This window comes from Pecten maximus, chromosome 2 (genome assembly GCF_902652985.1).
Source record: "Pecten maximus chromosome 2, xPecMax1.1, whole genome shotgun sequence".
Taxonomy (NCBI): Eukaryota; Metazoa; Mollusca; class Bivalvia; order Pectinida; family Pectinidae; genus Pecten; species Pecten maximus.
The window spans coordinates 4,522,201-4,549,662 of NC_047016.1; the positions used below are offsets into that span (position 1 = coordinate 4,522,201).

Genomic DNA, 27,462 nt, shown 5'->3' on the forward strand with positions numbered 1-27,462 from the left:
AATGAGGTAGAACAGCTTGCTGAGTTAGGCAGAGTACAAGGTCTCAGTGCACCAGTATACAAATAAATGTACCACTGAACAAAACAAAAATATCACCACAAATATTACAATACAAAATCGGGTGTTTTGGTCGATCTAATTATGCATACCTGGAGTGAAAATCTCATATCTACTCTATGAATCATAGTTCTGTCAAGACTAGTCAGGTTATCTACTGAACACTTCTGCAGTAGTTTTCACACCTACCTTATAAAAGTTAGACCATACATCTTGTTCAATACTTGAATGATTTTCGTATCAACTTTATTATTTCTGGTTTTACATAAATATTCTATTAAATATTTAATACATCAATTTTATACAACTGTGTTAAATCTTAATTGTTGAATCAGTTCAGATAGCTGACCATGATAATCTGTTTTACCATTTATCAAATCAGGATTCAAATTCTTGCAAGATGTGATATTTATCTCTCTAATAAAACACCTGAATACATATTCATAGTCTATGCCAGTACAGTTCAATTTTATCAGAGAAAAGTATGGCCTAATAAACTTTCAGCAATTTGACCTCAACTTGAAAGTCATTGGCTAAATACATTACACTGCAAACAATGTCCTATTTTATAAAGATACTGTTAACATGTTTAGAATTATTCAAACAAACTAAAATAAAAATAATAAATAACCAACATAAGAACCTGTTCTTCTCCTTTTATACAAAGGGGAGGTTAACGACAATGGGAGCTTCTGTACTGTGTAGTACCAGGATGTAACTTTGTAACCCCATACTTAGATATATACCAGGTACAGCGTACACGTTCACACAACAGGAATGAAGGCATATCTCTTTCTGACATGTCTGTTCTGTAGTACGTACTCAAGAAATGAAACTAAGCTACAGATCAAATCTCATCTTGAAATAATCTGGACTTTTTTTCTCAATATAATTTTCAATACAGATTACTTGAAAAAATAAACATGCACAAAGCTTGTTTCTCTAGTTAATGGCATTGAAGTCCCACATTTAATGTAAAATTTGATTGAAATCATGTTTATAGAAACAAGAGGTGGGTTGAAGTAAAGGTGTAACAATAAAAAGTTCTGAATTAGAAGAAATTGGGAAAACAATGGAAGGTTGACAGCATTTAAAACAGATATTTTGTCAAGTAGATTTCTAGTTTTACCATTCTTTTTGTTGGCTTTATCATTTTGGACTATTGATCCTTATTGTCTATCTTGAAGTGTACGATATGTTTCTGTCCTGCTGACAAAAGAAAACTGCTTTAATAAATATTATGAGTTATGTAATAAAAAAAAAATGAACTAGATCTTGTTGCTCACATTTCTGGCAAATGATTTCCAAATTTCCTACAATGTTTTTTTCACACACTTCACTGAAAAATAGCAGAAAATTAGCTAGAAATAAACAAGATGTAAGCCAGAGGGTAAGATGTTATTTTAAAACTAGCTCTTGATGTACAGGAACTGAACTTGATACAATTTTTAAACAAATCCTTTCTCTAAACATGTCTTGAAGCTTTCCTTTCCATCACCTGGTACAATCTTGTGGCCGTGGACAACACCGGCATCTCAAAGTGTAGCGACACTAGCTGGACCAGCACAGTGTTAACGGTGGGCTGTAAGAGATCACAGTCTGTAGACAGAGATCACCCCATCAGGTCACATCCATCGCCATGTCGTGCTTTATACTGTTCATACTGTTCATGTTATTCAGGTGACTCACATCGTCATGGTTTTGCCTACAAAAATAATTATCATTGTTAGTTGATGGCCACATTTGTTTATTGGAATCTAAATTCAATACTTTTCATTCAGAAAACACTGCACAATTATTGCTGTAAAAATGTAAGAGATCTCCAGACACAGCTGCTATGCTATGTTTTCTCCACACAATGAATCAACATTACAACTGGTTTCATTGTACATCACAGATATAATACTAAATGTTACACACGCCCCAAACAGTTGATTTCACTCCCTCAATAGAAATTTTACCTACACATTCTAGATGTTTTCAAGTCCCAATATCAACCAATCTAAATACACACAGGCCTATCTTTCTGTCTTGAAGATTCTTAAAACAGTATAAATTACTTTTAACTTCACTTGGATCCCTTCATTTTGCCTCGTTTATATTCCCAGGATAATGATTTTGATTTGAACAAATCTTAATCAATAAATCAGGACATGCTTCATTTGTAAAAGTTTGACAATTTACAATGGGAAGTTAATCAATATTCTCCAGTCTAAAAGTTTGACAATTTACAATGGAAAATTAATCAATATTCTCCAGTCTAAAAGTTTGACAATTTACAATAGAAAGTTAATCAATATTCTCCAGTCTAAAAGTTTGACAATTTACAATAGAAAGTTAATCAATATTCTCCAGTCTAAAAGTTTGACAATTTACAATAGAAAGTTAATCAATATTCTCCAGTCTAAAAGTTTGACAATTTACAATAGAAAGTTAATCAATATTCTCCAGTCTAAAAGTTTGACAATTAACAATAGAAAGTTAATCAATATTCTCCAGTCTGAAAGTTTGACAATTTACAATGGAAAGTTAATCAATATTCTCCAGTCTAAAAGTTTTTTTTAAGGATTCAAAGAAAGACAATATGGTATATAACCTGATGTCCAGTAACAGTACCGACACAACCTATTCTCACCAAATTGAATTGAATTATAGCATTACCCATCCTTTTGACAGTAAAACAGGACCGATGAGGAATATTTGGTGAGAACAGGTTGACAGTCAATAGGGATTTTACCTGTATATTTTAGGGCTTAAATGATACACTTAGGCCATGATACGTATGTATTATGATATCCACCCATGTTACCTTACATTTCGATATGATACAAATTGTCAACAACTCTAGTAAAACTCCACAGGTGACTAAGTCAGTAAATTTTTTAAATTTTTTTTTTACAAATGAGTTGCCATTTGCTGGATTTGTAGCTTACATCAGTGAAGCATATTTGGCACGTTGTCAATGATTTGCCGTCGGAGTTTTCCCCCCACCTCAACCATGTTTCATATGTCTATGTACTTACTTTACAAGGGTAGTTGCTATTTGACATTTAACATTTGTTTCACACACTTTATATACCCGACTACTCTGGGTGTCCTGAAAATACTTTAGTTGTTCTCTGAGAAAGACAATTTGAGCTGATGAAGTATGCAGTTTTACATTAAGGAAACAAGCAACATAAGTTTTACTCTGATTGTTCTTCTAATATTACGTAAGACGTGAACGTGATGACTTCATCAATATCTCTCCTACATCAAGATAATGGCTTACTTGATACTATCCAATGGTGGAGCTTTAGAGAAATTTTTCAGGAGATTTGTGCCGACGGCCGAGACAGTCTTATTGGATATTGAATTGATTGGTGTGAACGCAGATGATGATGACGATGACGAGGATGTCAGACTAGACGATAGACTTTTGGTAGTAGACAGTTGTGGAAGTGTTGAGTTGTTATTTTTGTTGAGTGGAAAATTTAGCTGTAACACTGTGGCTGCCGGTGATGTTGAAAGTCCTGTGATTTTACCTGTTGGAAGAAAGAACAAGACACTGAATATACAAGTCATGACTACATAAACAATATCCAACAATTACATATCCCCGCTTCCTATATATATATAAAGTAATAACGACGGTATAAGCCAATATAGGTACTGGATCCTAACAAACAAATGTTGGGTGCGTATTACTAGAAATAGATAATTGTCAAGTAGTAATAACGACAGTACAGACAAGTAAATTGTCAAATATATATATATATATATATATATGGCATTTTTTTGGTCCCTTCAACATATTTCTGCATCAGCAAATTTTTTACCCAACAACCTGTTGTATTCAATTCATGGCAGATTTATTTGACCTCAAAATACTTCTCAGTGACATTTTGGAAGCAGAAGTTGTCTGAACACCATCCACCCACTTTGAGAAGATTTGGACCGGATAAATCAACAATGGTATAAATATATTTTGATTGGCTTTGTTTAACATCCTATCAACAGCTATGGTCATTCAAGGATGGAATTCAATATTGTCCTTATAGCTTCAAAAACAGATAAACTGTGTAACATGAAACATTTGTGTATACTATCATACATAATTTAACATTTTAGTGATTGTTTTAGAGGATAGAAGTGCAACATTTCATTGTAATTCAGTGTTTGTTTTCAAGGTTTGTAGTGAAACTATACAATGTAATTTGGTGCATTTGCTATTCGTGATTTCTTATCAACCACAAAAAAACATGTTTAAAAACACAACGAACATTTCATATTATATACAATCGTAATATCTGTACCCAGTAGACCAACAAGATTATCAAGATTTTCACAGAATAGTTAAATGAACATTTCCTAGCTGAGTATAATAGTATAACGTTACTTTGCTCTACCTTTTCACTGTGTAATCAGGTTATCGTATAGTCATTACTAAACTAATTGTAAATTATGTTTCCTTTTCACCGACTTACAGGACAGGAATACCTGAAACATTTAATTCTTTAACAAAATACAAAAGACAACCCATAAAGTTCAAGGAAACAATGGCAATAAATAAGACAATGCAATCTTACTTTGTGTTGATATAGGTCCATTGGACAAAGTCTTTGTTGTGGGGGTAACAGATACCAAAGGTGATGACAACGTAACTGCAGGGGAAACTGCAGAAATTGACACTGTTGGTAAAGGTGTAGCCACAACAGCCACGTTAGATGTTGGTTTAATGGCTTTTATTGAGATGGTTGATGATACAGATGAGGAAGATGTCAATGAAGATGACTGTGTACTAGCACCAGTTTTTGTTGCACTTTGAAGTTGAGATGTATTAAGTACTGCAGACACTGCAAATTTTGCACTTTCTGAATCAAGTGTGAATCTTGAGGTGGGTTGAGAAGAAAAGGAATGATCAAGTTCACTACTACAAGAACTGTCCAGAACAAGTGTGTCCTGCTTGCGTAATTGTTCCTCTTGGGCCCGCTGCATCTGTAGTAGCTGCTCACGATGAGACTGGAAGCTCTCTAGATTAAACTCAGTCTCCTCCTCAGCACTAGTAACATTGGACCCATGTGGAGTCGTGTCATCCAGAGTCGGTGAATGTGGACGAAAATGTGATCTATAAAAACAGATATTACAGAGCTTAAAATGGCAAATATCAAAGATAATGTACTGCTGGCAACTGTTCTTATCAATTAAATAATACAGACATTTTCTAAATTCATTTTGTTAACACACGGAATTAGGCACGTAAAAGTGAATCCATGGTAAAACATGTTCAGGTTAAAACAGCTAAATACATATACCTGGTAGTTGTGAAATGTCTGAACTAAATGTTACTGTCATGTTCTATGTACTTTTTGTGGTCCATCCTATCATGTGTTATACAGTCCAACTAAAATTATTGGTTGTGTGAGTATCTGCCATGTTGATCACACACTAGTCAATGTTTAAAAAGTGTTCACAATAGGCAAACATAACTGTTATGTTTAGTCTAAAAAGGAGGATAGGTAGAGAGAGTAATCAAAGATTATATAGCTTACCTCTATACCCCTCAACCCCCACCTACCACCACCGTAATCAAAGATTAGGTAGCTTACCTCTATACCCCTCAACCCCCACCTACCACCACCGTAATCAAAGATTAGGTAGCTTACCTCTATACCCCTCAACCCCCACCCTACCACCACTGTAATCAAAGATTATATAGCTTACCTCTATACCCCTCAAACCCCCACCTACCACCACCGTAATCAAAGATTATATAGCTTACCTCTATACCCCTCAACCCCCACCTACCACCACCGTAATCAAAGATTAGATAGCTTACCTCTATACCCCTCAAACCCCCACCTACCACCACCGTAATCAAAGATTAGGTAGCTTACCTCTATACCCCTCAAACCCCACCTACCACCACCGTAATCAAAGATTAGGTAGCTTACCTCTATACCCCTCAAACCCCCACCTACCACCACCGTAATCAAAGATTATATAGCTTACCTCTATACCCCTCAAACCCCACCTACCACCACCGTAATCAAAGATTAGGTAGCTTACCTCTATACCCCTCAACCCCCACCTACCACCACCGTAATCAAAGATTAGGTAGCTTACCTCTATACCCCTCAACCCCCACCTACCACCACCGTAATCAAAGATTAGGTAGCTTACCTCTACACCCCTCAAACCCCCACCTACCACCACCGTAATCAAAGATTAGGTAGCTTACCTCTATACCCCTCAAACCCCCACCTACCACCACCGTAATCAAAGATTAGGTAGCTTACCTCTATACCCCTCAAACCCCCACCTACCACCACCGTAATCAAAGATTAGGTAGCTTACCTCTATACCCCTCAACCCTAACTACCACCACCGTAATCAAAGATTAGATAGCTTACCTCTATACCCCTCAACCCCACCTACCACCACCATCCTTAAACCTAGTACTGTATTGAGACAATGGATCACTCAAACATAAATGTGGCAAATAACAATATAAGTATTTTTAGAATTATTAGCCATGTAAGTTGTTTGGTGGGGTAGCTAATTTATAGAACACTATGCCTCATAATATCCCCAATATTTGCAGAAGTCATAGATTTTGGACTAATAAATCTATCACACCAAAAACTTTCATTAAATTCTGACAAAGTTTTCTTCAAATATTCCAAAATATAAAATTTGATCAACATTTCAGACCAGGACCTTCCATGCTTTACCATACGGATCTTAGCTCCTTACTGTACCATACGGATCTAAGCTCCTTACTGTACCATACGGATCTAAGCTCCTTACTGTACCATACGGATCTTAGCTCCTTACTGTACCATACGGATCTTAGCTCCTTACTGTACCATACGGATCTAAGCTCCTTACTGTAACATACGGATCTAAGCTCCTTACTGTACCATACGGATCTAAGCTCCTTACTGTACCATACGGATCTTAGCTCCTTACTGTACCATACGGATCTTAGCTCCTTACTGTACCATACGGATCTTAGCTCCTTACTGTACCATACGGATCTTAGTTCCTTACTGTACCATACGGATCTTAGCTCCTTACTGTACCATACGGATCTAAGCTCCTTACTGTACCATACGGATCTAAGCTCCTTACTGTAACATACGGATCTAAGCTCCTTACTGTACCATACGGATCTTAGCTCCTTACTGTACCATACGGATCTTAGCTCCTTACTGTACCATACGGATCTTAGCTCCTTACTGTACCATACGGATCTTAGCTCCTTACTGTACCATACGGATCTTAGCTCCTTACTGTACCATACGGATCTTAGCTCCTTACTGTACCATACGGATCTTAGCTCCTTACTGTACCATACGGATCTTAGCTCCTTACTGTACCATACGGATCTTAGCTCCTTACTGTACCAGTGTTCCAGCTAGGATTTGAAAAGGGCAGGGCGCTGCCTAAAAAAAGGGCATTTTTGTGCGCGACATTTTTTCCGGGCCTATCTATCTTCTACCTTATTTTACAGGACAATTTAAGTACATCCATGCATTACATATGACCTGATTCATAGAGACAAATAGAAATCTGTTGATTTTTTTTTATTATTTTGTTTGTGTGTAAAAATGTCTTCTTTCTTCTCTTTATTCTTCAAATATTGTTTTAAATTTTGATGGTAAAAGTTATGACCTAGAGTAATTCAAAAATAAAATGATATTAGCATTATTTCAATTTAAGGGTGTATTGAGAGAATCCATATATATATACGATAATTACGTCCAATCAAAAAGTTACTATCAGATTATAGTCAACAGAGCGATATTTTCAACCAGAAGTTAGTCTGTCCGTTGTGATTGTAAGACGACTAATTGTAAGTGAAGATATTATAGAACAAAAGAGAAAAGGTGATCAAGCATATACGAGAAAAAAATGATTAAGTAAAAGAAATTATATTATTTAATATCTGAATAAACTTCGTCCAAATAACTGCGATGTATCTTTTAAGCGGCGGTAAATTTCTACTTTCACTTTAGACTTTTTAGAAATAACGGTAAACTAAAATCAGGAATTTATAGCAAGTTAACATTTTCTTGAATTAATTATAAGAAATGGTAAACGAATAAGGGCCGATCATGATTCGCAAGTTTCTGATCAAACATTTGTTCCGTTGCTCTCGTAAACAAACGGTCCCCGTGTTCACTTGGCTATCACATGACCCGCAGTTAATGCAGAGTCGGCATTTCAGATACGAAAATAACAAAATATAAACTAAACTTTTGCAACTATTATTCACATAAGCAGATATTTTTATGTGTCCTTTATTTATTGATGAAAAATAAACATTTTGTATAGAAATCCGTCAATCCAACAAGGAATTTGCGACATCTGCATTTACAACGAACCATTTCCGGCATCCCGCCAAACTTCATCAAATAAAATCAACCGAAAGCTAATTTTGATCACTGGAAAATCACTGGAAAGTGATCTCATGATCATTTACTTAAAAGTTGCTTGGTTAAAACCAGAAGGATTTCGTGTTGTCATGTGAAGAAAATTTCAAAGATATATAGATCGATCGCCAATTGCACACGTGCTCATGGGATAACTTTACGACAAACGTGCGGCTCTTTTCGGTCTTGTCAAAAGTTGTTTACATAAGTAAAACAACATTTCCATCCATTATCATTACTTTGTCCATCTTCAAAAAGCCTTCGTGATCATGATTTAATTGGATTACCAACCGATCCTATCGACTCGTCACGGTTAAATGAATCTATAAAACACCAGCTCGATCCCCAGCTGACCGATCTCTGCCTCGGGCAGCGTCCATCAGTACCGTGGATAAAGGTCTACAGGTAAGGGGACTGGTGTTACAGGTGGCCAATTAGTGACTGACTGGCTGACTGTATATTGCATGGCTTCAGCAAATCGGATCTAGAGTATACGAGGCAAAATGAGCATCAATGACACTTAGAAAAAGGGCAGTACTACGGGAAAAGGGGCGGGGCGCATTTCTAACTTTGAATTAGGGGCAGGGCGCCGCGCCCTGCTAACCCGACCTAGCTGGAACACTGTGTACCATACGGATCTTAGCTCCTTACTGTACCATACGGATCTTAGCTCCTTACTGTACCATACGGATCTTAGCTCCTTACTGTACCATACGGATCTTAGCTCCTTACTGTACCATACGGATCTTAGCTCCTTACTGTACCATACGGATCTAAGCTCCTTACTGTACCATACGGATCTTAGCTCCTTACTGTACCATACAGATCTTAGCTCCTTACTGTACCATACAGATCTTAGCTCCTTACTGTACCATACGGATCTTAGCTCCTTACTGTACCATACGGATCTTAGCTCCTTACTGTACCCTACGGATCTTAGCTCCTTACTGTACCCTACGGATCTTAGCTCCTTACTGTACCGTACGGATCTTAGCTCCTTACTGTACCATACAGATCTTAGCTCCTTACTGTACCATACAGATCTTAGCTCCTTACTGTACCGTACGGATCTTAGCTGCTTACTGTACCGTACGGATCTTAGCTCCTTACTGTACCGTACGGATCTTAGCTCCTTACTGTACCATACGGATCTTAGCTCCTTACTGTACCATACGGATCTTAGCTGCTTACTGTACCGTACGGATCTTAGCTGCTTACTGTACCATACGGATCTTAGCTCCTTACTGTACCATACGGATCTTAGCTCCTTACTGTACCGTACGGATCTTAGCTCCTTACTGTACCATACGGATCTTAGCTCCTTACTGTACCATATGGATCTTAGCTCCTTACTGTACCATACAGATCTTAGCTCCTTACTGTACCGTACGGATCTTAGCTCCTTACTGTACCATACGGATCTTAGCTCCTTACTGTACCATACAGATCTTAGCTCCTTACTGTACCATACAGATCTAAGCTCCTTACCAAAAACTAATTCTAAAACCATATCTGACCAGTTGCCAGTCAACCGATATGAATATGATCTCCAAATGAAATGATCTACTGAAGTACTTACATTTTTCTTTCCCTGATATATGTAACATAATCCGCTGCTATCCCTGATAATGGCCCGGAACCTGATAAGTCTGTCCGACATAGCTCATCGTCCCAAGGTGTGAAAGCTCTGTCTACCAATACTCTGAAAACAAAAGAGGTTATTTAGACTTACTGTAAAACTTCTTTAAAGTGAAACAAATAATAACACAATAATCTGAGGATTACCAGTGATCAGATTTTACAAACCCTAATGAATTATTGTATCAAAAGACACATTAAAGATGTGGTAATGAATGTTTCTTCCTTCAAATTTCGCTCATACAGTGTGCACTTATATACCAGAGGTTAATCTAGAACAATTTTACTACCGACATTTGGTAGTATTCCCCACTGATGATGTTTTCCCCTTTGAACAAAAACAAATTCCCCATCAAGAAAAAATCACATAAAACAGGGGAAAATTCTCCAAAAGGGGAAATCCCCAAAATATTGATGAAATATGTAAGAATTATAGCAACGAATAGATGTAAAATGTTAAAACTTGAAGAATAATTCAAGACACTGCGGCAATTCATTTCCCCTTAATTTCATAATGGGTAGTATTCCACAAATCCTAGATTAACCCTTGTATACAGGTGCATTTTTGAGGTTCATTTTCAGAACTGCATGGTAGCTAAATACTTCAACACAAGAAGACAGAAATCTATAATCTATCACAGCTACATTCACAACCTTTAATTGAAATCACCAGTCGGATAAGACACATTGGATTGACATGTTCTTTACATCACGATAGGCCCATTCAGCTTGAAAATTGGAGTGGTCCAATCTACGATGTTTGTACAAACAAAATTAATCCTACATTGTGTAGTCAATTGGCTTGCGATATTCACGCAAGTATGATCTTTTTGGGTATCTGTACACGATGCTTACAAAGCTAATTATAGATCTAAAGCAAGATTGACTGGTAAGCCAAGTGTAGACTATGCAAAACTGGCCGCCATTTTGTATACGGAAAAATTCTGCTGTCAGTGTGCTGGTCACTACTTTTATATCATTAAAAATAAACATCATGTCAATAGGATAGATTTTATAGTGTAGTAGGGTCATAACTGATAGGACTAGTTGGTTAGTGACTGCCCTATGAGATCAGGGCATTAGTGTTATACTTGTTGTAATCAGATTCTGAAAGGCCTGGATTTATAAGGTGATTTATTTAGAATTATGAATCAACTCAGCATTGATATATCATTTCAAGTTTTGTTTGATGTTAATTGAGCCATTCTACATTGTATTGCACCTGAAAACGGCAACTTGCTTTAGTGAGTTTTTATGTGTGTGTGGAACAAGTATGTCTTGACAGATAAATCCTTGTAATTTCTGATAAATAGGTATACAATTTCAAGGAATTAAACACCAAATAAATATTTATTTCCTTGACTGTTTTTTCATATTTACTTACTAAATTCTTTATATTTTTTAAGTATTAAAATCATAATCCTACCGGTAAAGGAAATGAGGATTACAACTCTTGCATCACATTCATGACATCTATGTATCTGACTGGTAAAGGCTTGTTCCTGCATATAGTGCTCAGTGGAATTTTCCACTTTGAAAAAAAGTGTGCACTATACGTGCAAATTTACAGTATATGATTACTTATCAACAAATGAATGCATTTCTACAAAATGCTGACACCACGTATTTCTGATTGGTACTAACCTGCCTCCCCTGCCCACCCTCCGCCGACAGAAGCCTTGACTTCGCGAAGGTTTTGAAAAGGACATTAGGTTATATCTGTATTTTCTCTCTCCCAGGCCTCCATCCTCAGGACTATGCCAAGACCAGTTTCCAAGGCGATTCAAAATAGGCTGTAACGATAAAATTCTTAATTCAAATTTCACTCTTCCATCATATTATTCAACTGTGTGTAATTTGCTACAAAAATAAAAGTCAATTATCTTAAAAGCATATAGAATACCATACAGAATGTTATTTTTACCGTGTTATTTTTTGCGAAAATCATCAAAAAAGGATGGTTACAATTTCAATATTTTCTGCATATCAACACCAAAGATTAATTTTTTCAAATCAATTTTACAAGAAGTCATGATGATATTTACAGCACCATTTACAAATCATGATTCACAAGCTCTGCAATTCAAGCACAAATTTATATATATATATTTTTTTTTTGCAAATTTGATAGGATTTTGTAATTTGCAAAAATCAGATACACACAAAAAATACCCAGGAGACGGCATCATATGTTTGAAAACAGTCATAAATGATATTAAACCATGTCTATTTTGACTTCCATAAACTAATACACTCTTGATTCTGATGTTTTAAATGTAGGAATATCCTGTAACTACAATCTGTGGAAAACTGGAGTTTATCCAACACGTTTAAACATATAAACTATTATCCTGTGGAAAACTGGAGCTAATCTTAACATGTTCAAATTTATAAACATTTTACTATTTACACCTACATTCATTGCCAAATGCCTGAATGAGGCTCCCAAACCTAACTGAAGGCTGGATGACAAGTAACAAGTAACAATTAACACTAAGTATGGACAAGGATATACACAATTTTACCTGTGTGAGATGTTCTAATCTCACCCTAGGGCCGAGACAAGCTTCACCTGCTCTGTGTACGTCCTCAACAATTGTATGATGTCAAGGCAATAATACCATGATGTCACGTCGACAATCAGATAACGTCATGTCAACTTTGTCTTACATTGATGTAACATCAATATCAGATACATATGAGGGTAAACAGGGTAAGACCGGAATGTTTGGCAGTTTAAGAATCTTACCCTGAGGGATTCCCCTGTCTCACTCCCAAGTGGTGAAACATTCAACTATTACAGTAAGTTCCCTTGCCATTCAAATAGAGAGACAAATCACTCTGATTACTATCACTCCTGGCAAAGGGTATCATTAAATAATTCAAATTTTGGAAATGCTTATTTTTCCTACAGTTAACAACACTGTGACCTCACTATAAACAACACTGTGACCTCACTAAGATATTACTAAGAAAAAACAGTAGAATGTAGATTCAGGAAAGCTGCAAATTCAATACCCACTGAATTGCAACATGAAAATAATAAAGATAGCCGCTTGAGGTACCAAACGATTGGTTCCGCAATGAAATCCTATAGCTGATGCTATAATGTGAGGCACGCCTCCCATAAAAACAATTTTTAAAACTTTCTGAATCATGAAAAGTAATATATATATCTACCTGATATATCTACCTGATGAGTTCGCAAATCCAAGCGTTTATGCAGGTAACAGAGAATATAAAAAGATTTATAATTCCCTGCTCAAAACACTTACTGCAAAGTAATTGCAATTCTTCCTTCTCTTGAAAGCAAAGGGACCATCAGGATCATTCTCATCTTCATGGTCAGATGGGGACATACCCTGCAAAAGACAAGAATAATTCATTCAAATTATTAAACTGTTACAACAAGTTGTCAGGTAGTAATGTCTTTTCCCTTTCAAATGAAAATATTCCAAACTAAGAAAAGACATTTTTTTTTTCAAATTCATAAAGGATTCCTGACACATGGGGCTAGAGTGAACTTTGAATAGGCTGATTTTCCTTAATAGTGATGGGGACATAACTAATTATCAGCCATACCGGAGATAATCCCTCGTCTTCAGAGCTGTACACATCAGTATGGAGGACATCAATGTCAGTGAAGTGACGGGTGGGTTGGACGGTTGTATTCTCACGGTGTTGTAGCACTGGTTTGTGTTTCCTCTTCCTATATTCACGCTTTTTCCTCACTACCACCTCCTCCTGTAGTAATCACAAAGTTTTACTGTTAGTCAGTCCGGGAACACTTATAATCCAAACAAAAGTGGAATCAACTCTGGTAAAAATTTGTTTCTCAGTTTAGCTAATGGTAAATGGCATCAACGAACCAGATCTCTGACTCCAAGAACACTTAACAATGATTGCCAATGAGTGTTACAAGCTAATGTGGCTCTTACAAAATCATCTTTATATGTCAACCTGGTCCCATAATCTAGGGCACAAATTGGTTTTCATTTCCAACTGAACAATCTTTCACATCATTTTGAAATTTGTGTTAAACCTCTGACCAACTTACTGCTTGTCCCCATCCTGATGAGCCATATGCATATTGAGGTATGCAGGTAGAAGGCATCTTGTGTCGAAGAGCCTCAGCCTCCTCTAACATGGTGCCACTGAAGTCCTCAATCTGATACCTACAGACAGAACACATTTAATCGCCGTCAAACCTTCATCAAAAATATATATTATCAGCTTTTCACAAATTTTTTAAAAATAGCTTTACTACCACTAGATAACAGATTGGACATTTTGGAGCTGGATAGGTAGTTATTCATTTGTTTTTGTCCCCGATATAGCACAAAGATACAGATATTCTATCTAAAGGTAAGGTGTAGAATTAGGAGGTTTAGAACATACGCTTTGCCAATACGCTCTAGTTTCTAACACAAACTCAAACTTTAGAATATGCTTTGCCAATACGCTCTAGTTTCTAACACAAACTCAAACTTTAGAACATATGCTTTGCTCTAGTTTCTAACACAAACTCCTAAGCACAATTTCCATGTCCCCATACCTACTTCTCACCCGATCATTTTCTTGTTAATTTTACGCAAAAATCAAAGTAAAATACAACTTCAGTAATCCAAATAAAACACCAAATATAGAACAAATTCTATATCATAAACACATACGGTATAAAGCCACACTTGGAAATAGCAGAACACCAAAAGTATACCACCATTGAAGCCCGACAGATCTTAAAATATATTGCAAGCTTTTGCAATGATTCATTTTTCATATAAGCAGGTTTTGATGGTATTTTGAATGTGATTTTACCAGTAGTTCAATTAGACCAAAAGAGGGGGAGGAATAGTAGAAATACTTATGTTGACTGTGTCCAAATCATTGACCCAATTAAAGGACATCCTGTACACTATAATACAGGACATCCTGTACACTATAATACAGGACATCCTGTACACTAAAATAAAGGACATCCTCGACACTGTAATACAGGACATCCTGAAACACCATCCCAATGCCTATCAGAAAATAGTAAGACATCCTCATGGTTATTTGATGTCCATCAGAAAATAGTAAGACATCACTCATGGTTATTTGATGTCCATCAGAAAATAGTAAGACATCCCTCATTGTTATTTGATGCCCATCAGAAAATAGTAAGACATCCCTCATGGTTATTTGATGCCTATCAGAAAATAGTAAGACATCCCTCATGGTTATTTGATGTCCATCAGAAAATAGTAAGACATCCCCATTGTTATTTGATGCCTATCAGAAAATAGTAAGACATCCCTCATGGTTATTTGATGTCCATCAGAAAATAGTAAGACATCCTCATTGTTATTTGATGCCTATCAGAAAATAGTAAGACATCCCTCATGGTTATTTGATGCCTATCAGAAAATAGTAAGACATCCCTCATGGTTATTTGATGCCTATCAGAAAATAGTAAGACATCCCTCATGGTTATTTGATGCCTATCAGAAAATAGTAAGACATCCCTCATGGTTATTTGATGCCTATCAGAAAATAGTAAGACATCCCTCATGGTTATTTGATGCCTATCAGAAAATAGTAAGACATCCCCCATGGTTATTTGATGTCCATCAGAAAATAGTAAGACATCCCTCATGGTTATTTGATGCCTATCAGAAAATAGTAAGACATCCCTCATGGTTATTTGATGTCCATCAGAAAATAGTAAGATATCCCCCATGGTTATTTGATGTCCATCAGAAAATAGTAAGACATCCCTCATGGTTATTTGATGCCTATCAGAAAATAGTAAGACATCCCTCATGGTTATTTGATGTCCATCAGAAAATAGTAAGACATCCCCCATGGTTATTTGATGCCTATCAGAAAATAGCATTTGTGGATTTCATCAAAACCTGGAAATGTGCAGGACCTTACCGCTTTTCTAATACTTCTATGGTGAGTTGTAACATTTCCTTTTTCGTCTTCTCTCTTCGTTTGATTAATTCTAATATTGTTCTACAAATTAAAAGGCAATGAAATTAGCAGAAAAGAAATATTGTCAGAAAAAGCTGTGTACTTCAGTCTTTTTCTTTATTTGCATATGAATAAAAGTTATGTAAAAGTTGTTTTACTTTTTTGAGCATTCCAACAATAATTTATAGTTTTTTTCTTTAAGTGGAAGACAACTGATAAATTATTGTCACCGACACACATTTTGTAAATATCCAGAAAGTTATGAAATTGTTTGTTATTATCATTGGACAGCAATAGCATAGATTTGTTCTCTTCAGACTGTTTTGAATTACAGTTCTTCTTCATGGGTACTTACACTGCTCTATTCAGATCTCGACGTAACTTCAACATTTTTTCATATGAGAATTCATCATTCTTCCTATTCTGTATTAAAAAAGAAAAAATGTGAATAAAAGAACCACTTTTACTTCAATTCAAACTTCAAATATGTTTTTGTTCTAACAAGTGTACTTGTGAAATTACAACAACATGAAAAATACAAACAATAAGAACCAGTGTTTTACCAATAGTCAGACTGTAATTAAAATCATATCCCACATTTCATTTCGTTACAATCGCCATTTAACAAGGTACAGAAATAAAATGGAACAAGAAGATCTGATTTTTAATTAGACTGACTTAATCACATTACCATCAATGTCCAGTTGAATACTTTGATTGAAACTTTAATCTTTCAATTTTTTTTTATCAAGTTTCTCTTGATTTTCTAGAGCAGATACTTTCATCAGATTGAAGAGAATTTCTGATAGCAATTTATGCTACTAAATCAACAACATTTCAGGCATCTATTTCTTAAAATAAATAAATAAATTAAACAAATATAGATAAAAGAAAAGTCCCAGATTTTCCTTTATCTACTACATCCTAAATTACCTTTCGTGTTAGCATTTTTTCTATTCGTCGCCGGAAGGCAACATATGGATTATTTGTTGCTGAGCCATCTCTCTTTTTATCTGTTTTTACTTGTAAAATTAAGGGATGTTCCTGAAAAAAGAAAATAGAAGATTATCAAACATTCATGATCATAATATTGTTGATACTTTGCCATCACACTCCAGCTTATACTATACTTTAATACAGGCAAGTCTATTGGGGAATTTTTTCCCCCCTCTTTACTGAATGAAAACTGCCAAAAACATCTTACATTAAGGATTATTTCCATGAGAGTTTGATGAAGTAACTTTATTGTAGAAGTATTGTGTCTGGTAAGTTTACATACAGTAAAACCATTCATACCAGGCGTAATCGCTTGTTAAGCCAATAGTCATAGGCAGCAATAATCAGATCATCATCTTCCTTTAACAGTAACTTGGCTTCTTGTAATGTCACAACCTGGAAAATAAGGGAAAACATGAACAGTACATAATGTATTGGACTTATATAGGGGCTATCACCATGAATAGTCCGTCAATGCACAAACCAAACAAAGAAACATTAGAATGTGACTCACTGCCTTGCCATCCTACTTTCAACACTCAAAACTTTTCATTGACCATTCTACTGCAAGTAAAATACCGGCCTATGAATTTTGAGACCTTTTAATTAGGATTAGAACTTCAAACTCCATGAGCCATTACCATTGCCTTGAGCATTATCAATATGAACCTGAAAATGGTGACATGACACTACTTAACTTGTCCGACATTAATCAACAAGTAGCATTGTTATCGTCTCTCACTCTTCAACAAAATCACTCACAAAGATGTACCGACAAGAATTGTATAAAATCACCTTGAATCTGAACTCGAATTGTCAGAAAAAAACATAGCTCAATAGTAAGTGACCTTGACCTTTGACCTTCAAACCTGAAAAGCAATCCCAAGCAAACAGTTTTGATAATGAAGCACTTACAAAGTTTGAGTTTGATTGGTCCAAGGGAACTCGAGTTATTGCATGGAAACCAATTTTCTTTTAATAACAAGTGACCTTGACCTTTGACCCCAAGCAAGCATATTTGGTAAGGAAGCACTGTTTGAAGATTGAGTTTGATTGGCCCAAGGGAACTCAAGCTATCGCATGGAAACAATTGCGCGGACGATGATGCCATCGACATAGTGATACCTAAGTCGCCTTTTTCAGGCGACACAACTAGGTGAAAGGTCCCAGTCAAGGTCAGTAGGTCTGCAAATGTAGTACCGAAGGAAAGATCATGTCAGAAGGTACACACGTCAAATACTAGAGCTGTATCTTCATTGGTATCCATGCCATTTACTGTTTTATGAAAACCTGTGTTAGGAAGCCGAAGATACAGCCATAGCTCACCTGGACTTTGTCCAAGCGAGCTAAAAATTGACCACAAAATCCAAGAAACATACCTGCTGTCCACTGCCTTTTTCCAAACGGTCCATCATTTCTTCAAATTTGAGAGGTGTTATCTCCATCTTTTTGGCCTGTTCATTTACCCACTGTTCATCTTCACTATCCATATCATAGTCTGGGATTTCCTGTTCCATGCCAAATGCTAAATACCAAAGTAAACATCAAAATAAAAATTCTCAAATATAAGCCAGGCAGCAAAGCCAGATTTTAAATATCACAATTTTCACCAGCTTGTTGTAAAATCTACTTGGCCTGGACATCTGTAAGTAACATTCTGTCATTTAACTGACTATTATTGCTGGTAGGCATTATTTGTGTATAGGACAGAAAAATATTAAATCGCATAAATCATTGAGGTGAGCTGGGTATTCTATATTCTGTTCAGATGGTTACTGCATCAGAGATCAAATAACAGGTCTTATTTCTAAATCCATAAGAACTGATCATTGAAAAAAATGTTATATAATTGGCTTTATAAATGATGGGTTTAAAATGAACTGCTTCATTTTGCATTTGATGACGCTATGCAAATCAATGACTTCCGATATATATCTAAACTGCAAAAATTATGATTGCAATAAGAAATAATTTTTAATTTTTGAAGCAAATCTAAAAAATTTGCACCCATAATAACCACAAAAATACAGTATTTTAGACAAAGCATTGACTAAATTTTCATTCAGCTTTTGTTGAATAGATATATATATATATATCACAAGTGCAAATACTTCCACAGCATTAGTTTATATAATATTGTTCATGAGACTGATTTTAAGTTGCAATTTTAACTATTAAAAATAAATAAATTCGGAGCTGGATAGAAAGACCTTTTCCAGTATTTCAATGACGTTTTAATGATAAATTGCACAAATTATGTCAGTAATCTGGATCAATAGATCTGCATGTTGTTAATGTCACCAGCAGATTCAATGTCACTGCAGACAAGTGCAATGCCATGAAGTATTTTATTGATTTGGAGTTGTATTTACTACACAAACTACAACAGTACATGACCGCTTCATATGAATCCTTTACACACTAAAACATGGCGGTGCATATGTTTCACTCATTAAATATCAGAAGAAAAATGAAGACACATTTAGATTGATGTATCTTACCATTCTAACAGGCCATCCAACTAATCCATTTGAATAAGGGAACCAAGATTGAAGACATTTAATTGACATACAATACACTGAATGTGTATAAGCAGAGGTTAATCTAGACCATTTTTACTACCGAAATTGGGTAGTATTCCCCACTGATGGTGTTTTCCCTTTTGAATAAAAACAAATTCCCCATCAAGAAAAAATGCCATAAAACAGGGGGAAATTCTCCAAAACAGGGGATCTCCCCCAAATTTAATGAAATAGGTAAGAATTATAGCAAATAATAGCTGTCAAATGTTAAAATTTAAAGAATAATTCAAGACACTGCCGCCCCTTTATTTCCCCTAAATTTCATAATGGGTAGTATTTCCCAAATCCTCCAATGTATTCTCCGGATCAGGGTTATGTTTAAATGTGAACATAATACAAATGCTGGCCAATATATGAATCTATGGGATTTTTTGTTCAAGTTATTCCAGTCAAAGGTATATGCTGGAATGGGCAAGAATAATTGATATTTATATAACTTTGAAACCAACATCAAATATCTCTATTTGTCGAGTCAGACTGGGTTTTTCATGAAATTAAGGTAAAATTTTTAAAATCATTGATTTGAAGGTTTGGTAAACATGACAAAATTGGTAATAAAATTGGGCGCAATCTATCATTTTGAGACCAGAGGAAAAAAGCTGGAAATTTTCTTGTCTAGCCTTCGACCCGAACTTTCCAGTAGAGTTGGTGAATCTATGTGATATATTATAACAGCACAAGTAACTGTTTAGATACAGAACATTACCCTGAAAGTGGATGAACTGTTTGGTTTGTTTGAACTCATCATTGTACAGTTTGCCATAGCGATCAGCAATGTCGTCACTCTCGGGTATGGGGATGACCAACGCTTCTGATGTACCGTAGACTTGCTGCGCAGACAGAGCTCTCTGAAGATGGTGTTCCTGTAGAAATTCAAGATCCAACATTTATTCCTACCATGCTGCATTCAAAATCAAGATCTCCATGACTGTATTTTAATAATTCATATTTACTTCCATCATTTAACACCGCTTTTACAATTACACAAAACAAAACTGAAAATTAACCTTTTATAATTGTAACAAGAGAGTTAGTAGCGTGCCTCTCTCGGCTTATTGGTACGCCGCTCTACCAACTGAGCTAAAGGAAAATTCCCCCTAGCGCGAAGCTAGAACGCGACCACACTATGTATACTATTTACAATTAAAACTTGTGAGAGGTCAACGGCACCAAATGTTACAGGAATGAGAGTTGTGTGCCTCGACCAGGGATCGAGCCAGCTACACTCGGCCTACTGGTCTGCCACTAAAACCTAAAACCCAGCTAAAGGGAAATTCCCCTAAGCCGATGCTAGAAGGCGACCATATCACTATGTACACTATTTACAATTAAAACCTGCCATATAATTTTATTGTTTCAGACATACAATCTCTCTCAATTTACCCTAATCATCAGCAGTGATATACTGCAAGTTTTGGTTTTCTTGTCCCATAAAATTGAATTGGTCATTATCAATGGACACTCAACGAACTAATATGGTGTACCAGCAATGATGCCATTTCAAAGGCGATAGCATGCAGATTTTAGGAAAATATTCTTGTTGATTTTATATTTTCATGGTATTACAATTTATAAAGTGGGAAATATTTTCAAAACTTGACCAATGGCATCAATTCTTACTGTGCTCTGGCCATGGATATTGAGCTATTGCTAGTGGAGTACAAATTAATAACAATAAGTTGTTTCTTGAGAATATTTGACCAAGTACTCTGTACATAATTTAAACTTATCCTTTTTCTCTGAATTAATGGTTGGGGTCTTTGCTTTTCCAAAACAATGTAAGCACAAGGCATTATAAGTAAGACTGATCTATCAACATTCTTGTCCAATGACAATAAATTTCCTCATTGAATACCAAAATTATAATAAACTTTAAACATATATATCATTATGATGACATGATGCAAAGAAAAACTGTTCCTCTCAATATAGAAATATTAAAGTTAACTCTAGATCTGTGTATGGCAAGTGATCAAAGGGACACAATTCAGTTTATGTATAATAAGTGTTGCGTAGTACACTGTTGCTAACAAGTTAATAATTCCTTGAATAATCCTTAGTCAGGGATTCCCAAGTGATCACTTTATACTTGACCATAAGTCATAAATATAATTGCTTCGATTCAAATAATTACACAATCATGCCGAAAGAAGCTTATTTATTAAGTATTATTAAGATGCTAAATAAAAAGGGTTAAAACAGTAATTCAAAACAATCAATATTTTAATATAATCTTAAATACGTGGTTGAGAATGTCAAACTGTTGCTTTTCGGTCCCAATGCACAGTAATTGATGGATACACACAAGTAAACAATACATTGTGTATTCCATGTGTTCAAAATGGCGGCCATATGCAATCAGTCACGTGATTAAATAAATATCATAAGCTGCAAAACCATGCTTCCAAAACGTTGCCAGTCATTTCGAACAATAAATGTCATTTATATTATGCAATTACGTTTTACAGTTAGTATACAGATGATGCATATCCAGGGGGAAAAGAAATAAAAATAAAATGGCGAATATCGCGCCATTCCAATATGGCGGCCAATCAGTGATCGAGAAAGCTTCAATAAGGAAGCGTACCGTTTCTTCCTCTTTCTCCATTCCGGTTGGCATCTGAGGCACCGATCGGTTGATCGTTGCAAAATCTGGAAGGTCAGGTATCTCATCCGCCTTGAAAATAGCCATTGCCTTCGTGGCGTCCAGCGCCCGGGCTCGAAACGATACCTTACTCATCGTTCCTAACCTCAAATATGCTAATGAGCCTGTCCACGTAGCTGGCCTTGTATTATCAAGGCAAATTCACAATAATACACAGTTCTTTGTGGAACTAACCACTAGAATACACAACCAACATCTGGTTGAGCCTTACTGCCATGCTCACATAGTCGTCCGAGGCTCACGAATCTTGCTGTAATGTTACATTTTTGAAATGTTTCACAAAATCCATCATGGCGGCCATTCGTGCCCATCAATGCTATCCCAGAGTTCTAGTCTATTTTGCGCGCGCACTTGTTTTCAATGAAAATAACAATACCACGTGTATGTGTTTGGCCCGTGAGAACTTGTGGAAATCTTACCTTTTTATGACGTTGGCAATTGATTTAAAGGCAAATATAAGTTTTAACATGTATTTACGAGTAGATATATAACAGATTTTTAAACGGATTTCGAAAATAATTGAGACGTTTGGACATTATCGATGTTTAAAATGTTACGCTACGAAGGGGGCGTGGTCATGTGTATTACTACTAATAAGTTTACTTTACGCTATGACATCTTCTGTTAATGCATGCACATGTATGTATTCGATTATCCAGGAAAAAGGTTTCTATTAGTATATCGATCTATCTGCACCGTAGGTTTTATTATTGAACTTACAGATATTGACTTGTACAATCGTATCTTCATTCCAAGAATCGTATTTAAAAGGTTTGCCAGGAATACATTTTTTTTCTATTGTGATTAATCATTCTCATTGCCCCTGTAATATGTTTTGTTGTTCTATTTTCTAACCGTTAGCTTTCTGATCCTGCCAATTAATATATAAGGCTATAAGAATCAATTGCTTGGTAGTAATTATATATGCGACCAGTTTGATATATAAATCTCATCTGCAATTGAAACAAAATTAATATCCTTATCTCTTGCATGCACTCTAAGGTGTATCTGCCCCTCCCCCTCCCTTAGATCACAGACATCAAGTAAATTTCCACTGAAAGAGACTACAAATGAAAAATATACCTTTTAAACACTTCATACTCCAAACAGTACAACTATATATATTCATCAAAGTGCATTTAATCAGAGACATATATATATCTATATACACTGTATGTCTCTGATTTAATGTATAATTGTATTGTTATAGATACTATAAGCTCCAAAAGTTTCAGAGACATTATATTGCTTGTCTGATTTGTCTCTGTTGTAGTTACGAGCAACACATTATAGACATTGTCGGAAAATGCAAAGAGGAAGCAATTTAATTAACATCCAGGCAATAAGCTTTTTTTGATAAACATTTTTTTAGCTCAAGTGACCAATATTATTTTTGATGGTGAGTCATGTGACTTTATTTCAGCCAATCAGATTTATTGAAAATATCATTTTACAATAATTTCCCTTACATATAAAATTAATTTTCCTTCATGATCATTGTCAATTGCTTAAAATTCTACGTTGCTCACTCTGTGTCTTGATTTTATCTTGTCCTATGTCACTGTAGACTTATCTACATCTTTATATATTAAAGGTCTTTAACAAAATGGTTTGTATCATATTTAACTGCTGGCTGGAATACATGTAAATATATTACAGCAAACAGCAGGGCTGATTTTTAGAAGGCTGATAAAACATCAGAAAACTTTGGATAAGACTTATTTCAGTTGACCCCATCCTTGCCCCCTGGAGGTGAAAATCACAATAACTTATTCAAGAAAATTATTTGATCCTTGACTTAGATATCACTGAAAACTCAGGGGACTCATTCATTTAGGGAGTCAAAAACATGTATTGAGGGTCCTATGAAATCTCTGAAACACTTTCATCCAATGATCTGACTTTATTCCCCATGCTTTCTTATGAACTTTTCTTTCTATCTTCAACCTAGAGTTCTCAGGAAATCTTCAGAACTCCATGGTTTGGGTCCCATTCTCTTCCTTTCCTTTGATTTCCTTTCTGTTACCATGTTACCGTCTAGGGCATTTTGAATTAGTTTGGTTCCGTTAACTTCATCATTTCTACTGCGTCAATCAGCCAGGATACACTGATCTGGTCATTGATTGTAGCTAAATATTCTTGTTCACATCTGGTTTTGAACTTGATGTTTTTGTGTCAAATTTCATTCTCTTGCAACATTGCCCATTTGCTGGAGCAGTGTTGGTTGCCTAACTGGTTTAACCGTTTAAATGATTAGCAGTGACCTTAGCCAGAGTCTGGTGTCAGCTAGGGCCAGAGGAAACTCGGGCTACAGTGACCTGTGTCTACACCACATATGTTTTGAGCTGACATGATAACTGGTCATGGTCTATTTTGCTGTTCATTTAAGCAATGAACAGTGTTTTTAAAGTTGTTATAGTCGATATGGCAGTAAGATGTATGGTGGGCAAATGGCGATGGGAACTCGTTAGGGTTACATGTCACATGACCAACTGGGTGTTATAGCCTGAGGCACTGGGTGTTATAGGCGTATGGTGGCAACTGCCTCTTAGCATCGTGTCAATGGGGAAATGCGGAGCAAATATAAATATTTTTGGATAATGGCCAGACAATAATGAATTTGACATATAAGTATCGAGAGAGTGATAATCTAGATTATTACAAAATATATTTATATAAGTTAATGTGGCAGTACATCAATTAGGAGTAACAGATGAGGGAAACTGCAGTAGGGAAAATGGGATTCTTAAAAACCTTAACCAATAGAGAGAGGGAAAATGTTGTAGGGGCAAAAATGGGATTTGAAGACCTTAATGTGCCCAGTCCCACAGAGTATGTGTGTCTTGGCTCACTTTACAGATTACATAAGTAACATAAGGAAGGGTTTTCCAATGTCCTGAATAAGAAACAAAACAGCAGCGGACAGACTTGTGTATAAGAAACAGAACAGCTAACTGATAGACAGATGTTGTGTATAAGAAACAGAACAGTTATCTGATAGACAGGTGTTGTGTATAATAAACAGAACAGCTAACTGATAAACAGGTGTTGTGTATAATAAACAGAACAGCTAACTGATAGACAGGTGTTGTGTATAATGAACAGAACAGCTAACTGATAGACAGGTGTTGTGTATAATGAACAGAACAGCTAACTGATAGACAGGTGTTGTGTATAAGAAACAGAACAGTTATCTGATAGACAGGTGTTGTGTATAATGAACAGAACAGCTAACTGATAGACAGGTGTTGTGTATAATAAACAGAACAGCTAACTGATAAACAGGTGTTGTGTATAATGAACAGAACAGCTAACTGATAGACAGGTGTTGTGTATAAGAAACAGAACAGTTATCTGATAGACAGGTGTTGTGTATAATGAACAGAACAGCTAACTGATAAACAGGTGTTGTGTATAATGAACAGAACAGCTAACTGATAGACAGGTGTTGTGTATAATAAACAGAACAGCTAACTGATAGACAGGTGTTGTGTATAAGAAACAGAACAGTTTACTGATAGACAGGTGTTGTGTATAAGAAACAGAACAGCTAACTGATAGACAGGTGTTGTGTATAAGAAACAGAACAACTAACTGATAGACAGGTGTTGTGTATAAGAAACAGAACTGGACTGGATCAATTATCAGTGACCAGGATGTACATTTGGTTAGAGTATTGTACTGGAGTTTGAAGATCAAGGGTTCAAATCCTGTGCTGGCTGTTTTTCCTTTCCTGATGCACCATGATACTTCCTGTCAATATTTTGAATTCCATTGACCTTCAGTTATGGATAGACTCAAAATGAGAATAAGATATTTCATCAGTTAGTGTCTCAGTATGTTGCTATAAGAAACAATGTTTCTTTTGTAGGTTAAAGATGAAAGTGGCAATTATTCCTGGAAATGGAGCTGGAGATGTATTCATGGCAAATTGGTATGGCTGGGCACATGAAAAAATCAACAGACTACCTGGTGTGACAGCCGACCTCCGTAACATGCCTGATCCAATAACTGCTCGCGAGAATATCTGGATACCATTCATGCGTGATAAAATGTCATGTGACGAATCAACAATTATCATTGGACACAGCTCTGGGGCTGAAGCTGCCATGAGATTTGCAGAAAAATACAAAGTCAAAGGTATCATACTAGTCTCGGCCTGTGTCACCGACCTTGGTGATGAAAATGAGCGGGAGAGTGGGTACTACAACCGACCTTGGGAATGGGACAAGATCAAGACAAACACAGAGTTTATAGTACAGTTTGGATCGACAGATGACCCATTTATTGAATGGGACGAACATCAGCAGGTTGCAGATGGACTTCAACCCGAATTTCACAAGTTTTCTGATAGAGGACACTTCATGAATTCTGTATTTCCTGAGCTGATCAATGTTGTTAAATCAAAATTGTCTTGAAAAACAAACAAAACAGTCAATTTTTATCACACTGCTTTACATTTAGTGATTTTACCAATTGTCACTGACCAGCCAACTGGTGTGAGAAAATGTTAGGTATGACTACTGGGTAAGATCAGTGAGAACTATGGTATGGAAAAAGTTTGAATTAAAGCAGTTTGAAAAGATGTTGAAGTTTAATTTCTTTCTAAGCAATGGCAGATAACACCAGTGTTACATATTTTACAACTGACTGTCTACCTAATGACATTAGGTTCATTCTGAACTCAAAACTTTCTGCAATGCCCTCATTAGTAAGGCTGTAGGACAAAACTGTAGAAGAAAATACTGGTACTTCAATCGGAGTGGAATTCACAAGTTAGTGTATTGAAATATTCAGATGGAGTGTAATATCCCAGTTGGTGTATTGAGCTATTCAGTTGGAGTGTAATACCCCAGTTGGTGTAGAGAATTCTCCAGTTGGAGTGTAATACCCCAGTTGGTGTAGAGAATTCTCCAGATGGAGTGTAATACCCCAGTTGGTGTATTGATCTATTCAGTTGGAGTGTAATACCCCAGTTGGTGTAGTGAATTCTCCAGATGGAGTGTAATACCCCAGTTGGTGTATTGATCTATTCAGTTGGAATGTAATACCCCAGTTGGTGTAGTGAATTCTCCAGATGGAGTGTAATACCCCAGTTGGTGTAGTGAATTCTCCAGTTGGAGTGTAATACCCCCAGTTGGTGTAGTAA

The 27,462-nt window shown here is 35.9% G+C and overlaps 2 protein-coding genes across 4 annotated transcripts; one reads left to right on the forward strand and one right to left on the reverse strand.

Annotated features, from left to right (window-relative positions):
• Positions 1–687: 687 nt before the first annotated feature.
• Positions 688–22,640, reverse strand: LOC117314590 (enhancer of polycomb homolog 1-like). The gene is made up of 15 exons (XM_033868659.1): positions 22,236–22,640; positions 20,355–20,511; positions 18,446–18,591; positions 17,367–17,462; positions 17,004–17,114; positions 16,426–16,493; positions 16,032–16,112; positions 14,170–14,287; positions 13,695–13,856; positions 13,388–13,474; positions 11,757–11,905; positions 10,054–10,176; positions 4,626–5,164; positions 3,329–3,581; positions 688–1,762 (listed from the first exon to the last, which is right to left on the reverse strand). Exons 1-15 carry the CDS (start codon positions 22,386–22,388, stop codon positions 1,678–1,680), a joined length of 2,328 nt encoding a protein of 775 aa, XP_033724550.1. The 5' UTR covers positions 22,389–22,640; the 3' UTR covers positions 688–1,677.
• On the forward strand, positions 21,798–26,898 carry LOC117314600 (serine hydrolase RBBP9-like). 3 transcript variants are annotated; one of them, XM_033868686.1, is made up of 2 exons: positions 21,798–22,312; positions 26,185–26,898. In XM_033868686.1, the coding sequence occupies exon 2, from the start codon at positions 26,192–26,194 to the stop codon at positions 26,729–26,731; it is 540 nt and encodes a 179-aa protein (XP_033724577.1). In that variant the 5' UTR covers positions 21,798–22,312; positions 26,185–26,191; the 3' UTR covers positions 26,732–26,898. The 3 variants fall into 3 exon arrangements, with proteins under 3 accessions (XP_033724577.1, XP_033724569.1, XP_033724561.1); XM_033868678.1 differs by having other exon boundaries at positions 21,798–22,307; XM_033868670.1 differs by lacking the exon at positions 21,798–22,312 and adding an exon at positions 22,649–22,762.
• The last annotated feature ends 564 nt before the right edge of the window (positions 26,899–27,462 follow it).

Coding starts and splice junctions, on each gene's coding strand:
- LOC117314600 (XM_033868686.1), top strand. CDS start 26,192: ATGAAAGTGGCAATTATTCCTGGAAATGGAGCTGGAGATGTATTCATG.
- LOC117314590 (XM_033868659.1), bottom strand. CDS start 22,388: ATGAGTAAGGTATCGTTTCGAGCCCGGGCGCTGGACGCCACGAAGGCA. Junction 14,288..16,031: donor ATAGAAGTATTAGAAAAGCG/GTAAGGTCCTGC, acceptor TTCTGTCTGTAG/GTATCAGATTGAGGACTTCA. Junction 13,857..14,169: donor CATCAGGATGGGGACAAGCA/GTAAGTTGGTCA, acceptor TGATTACTACAG/GAGGAGGTGGTAGTGAGGAA.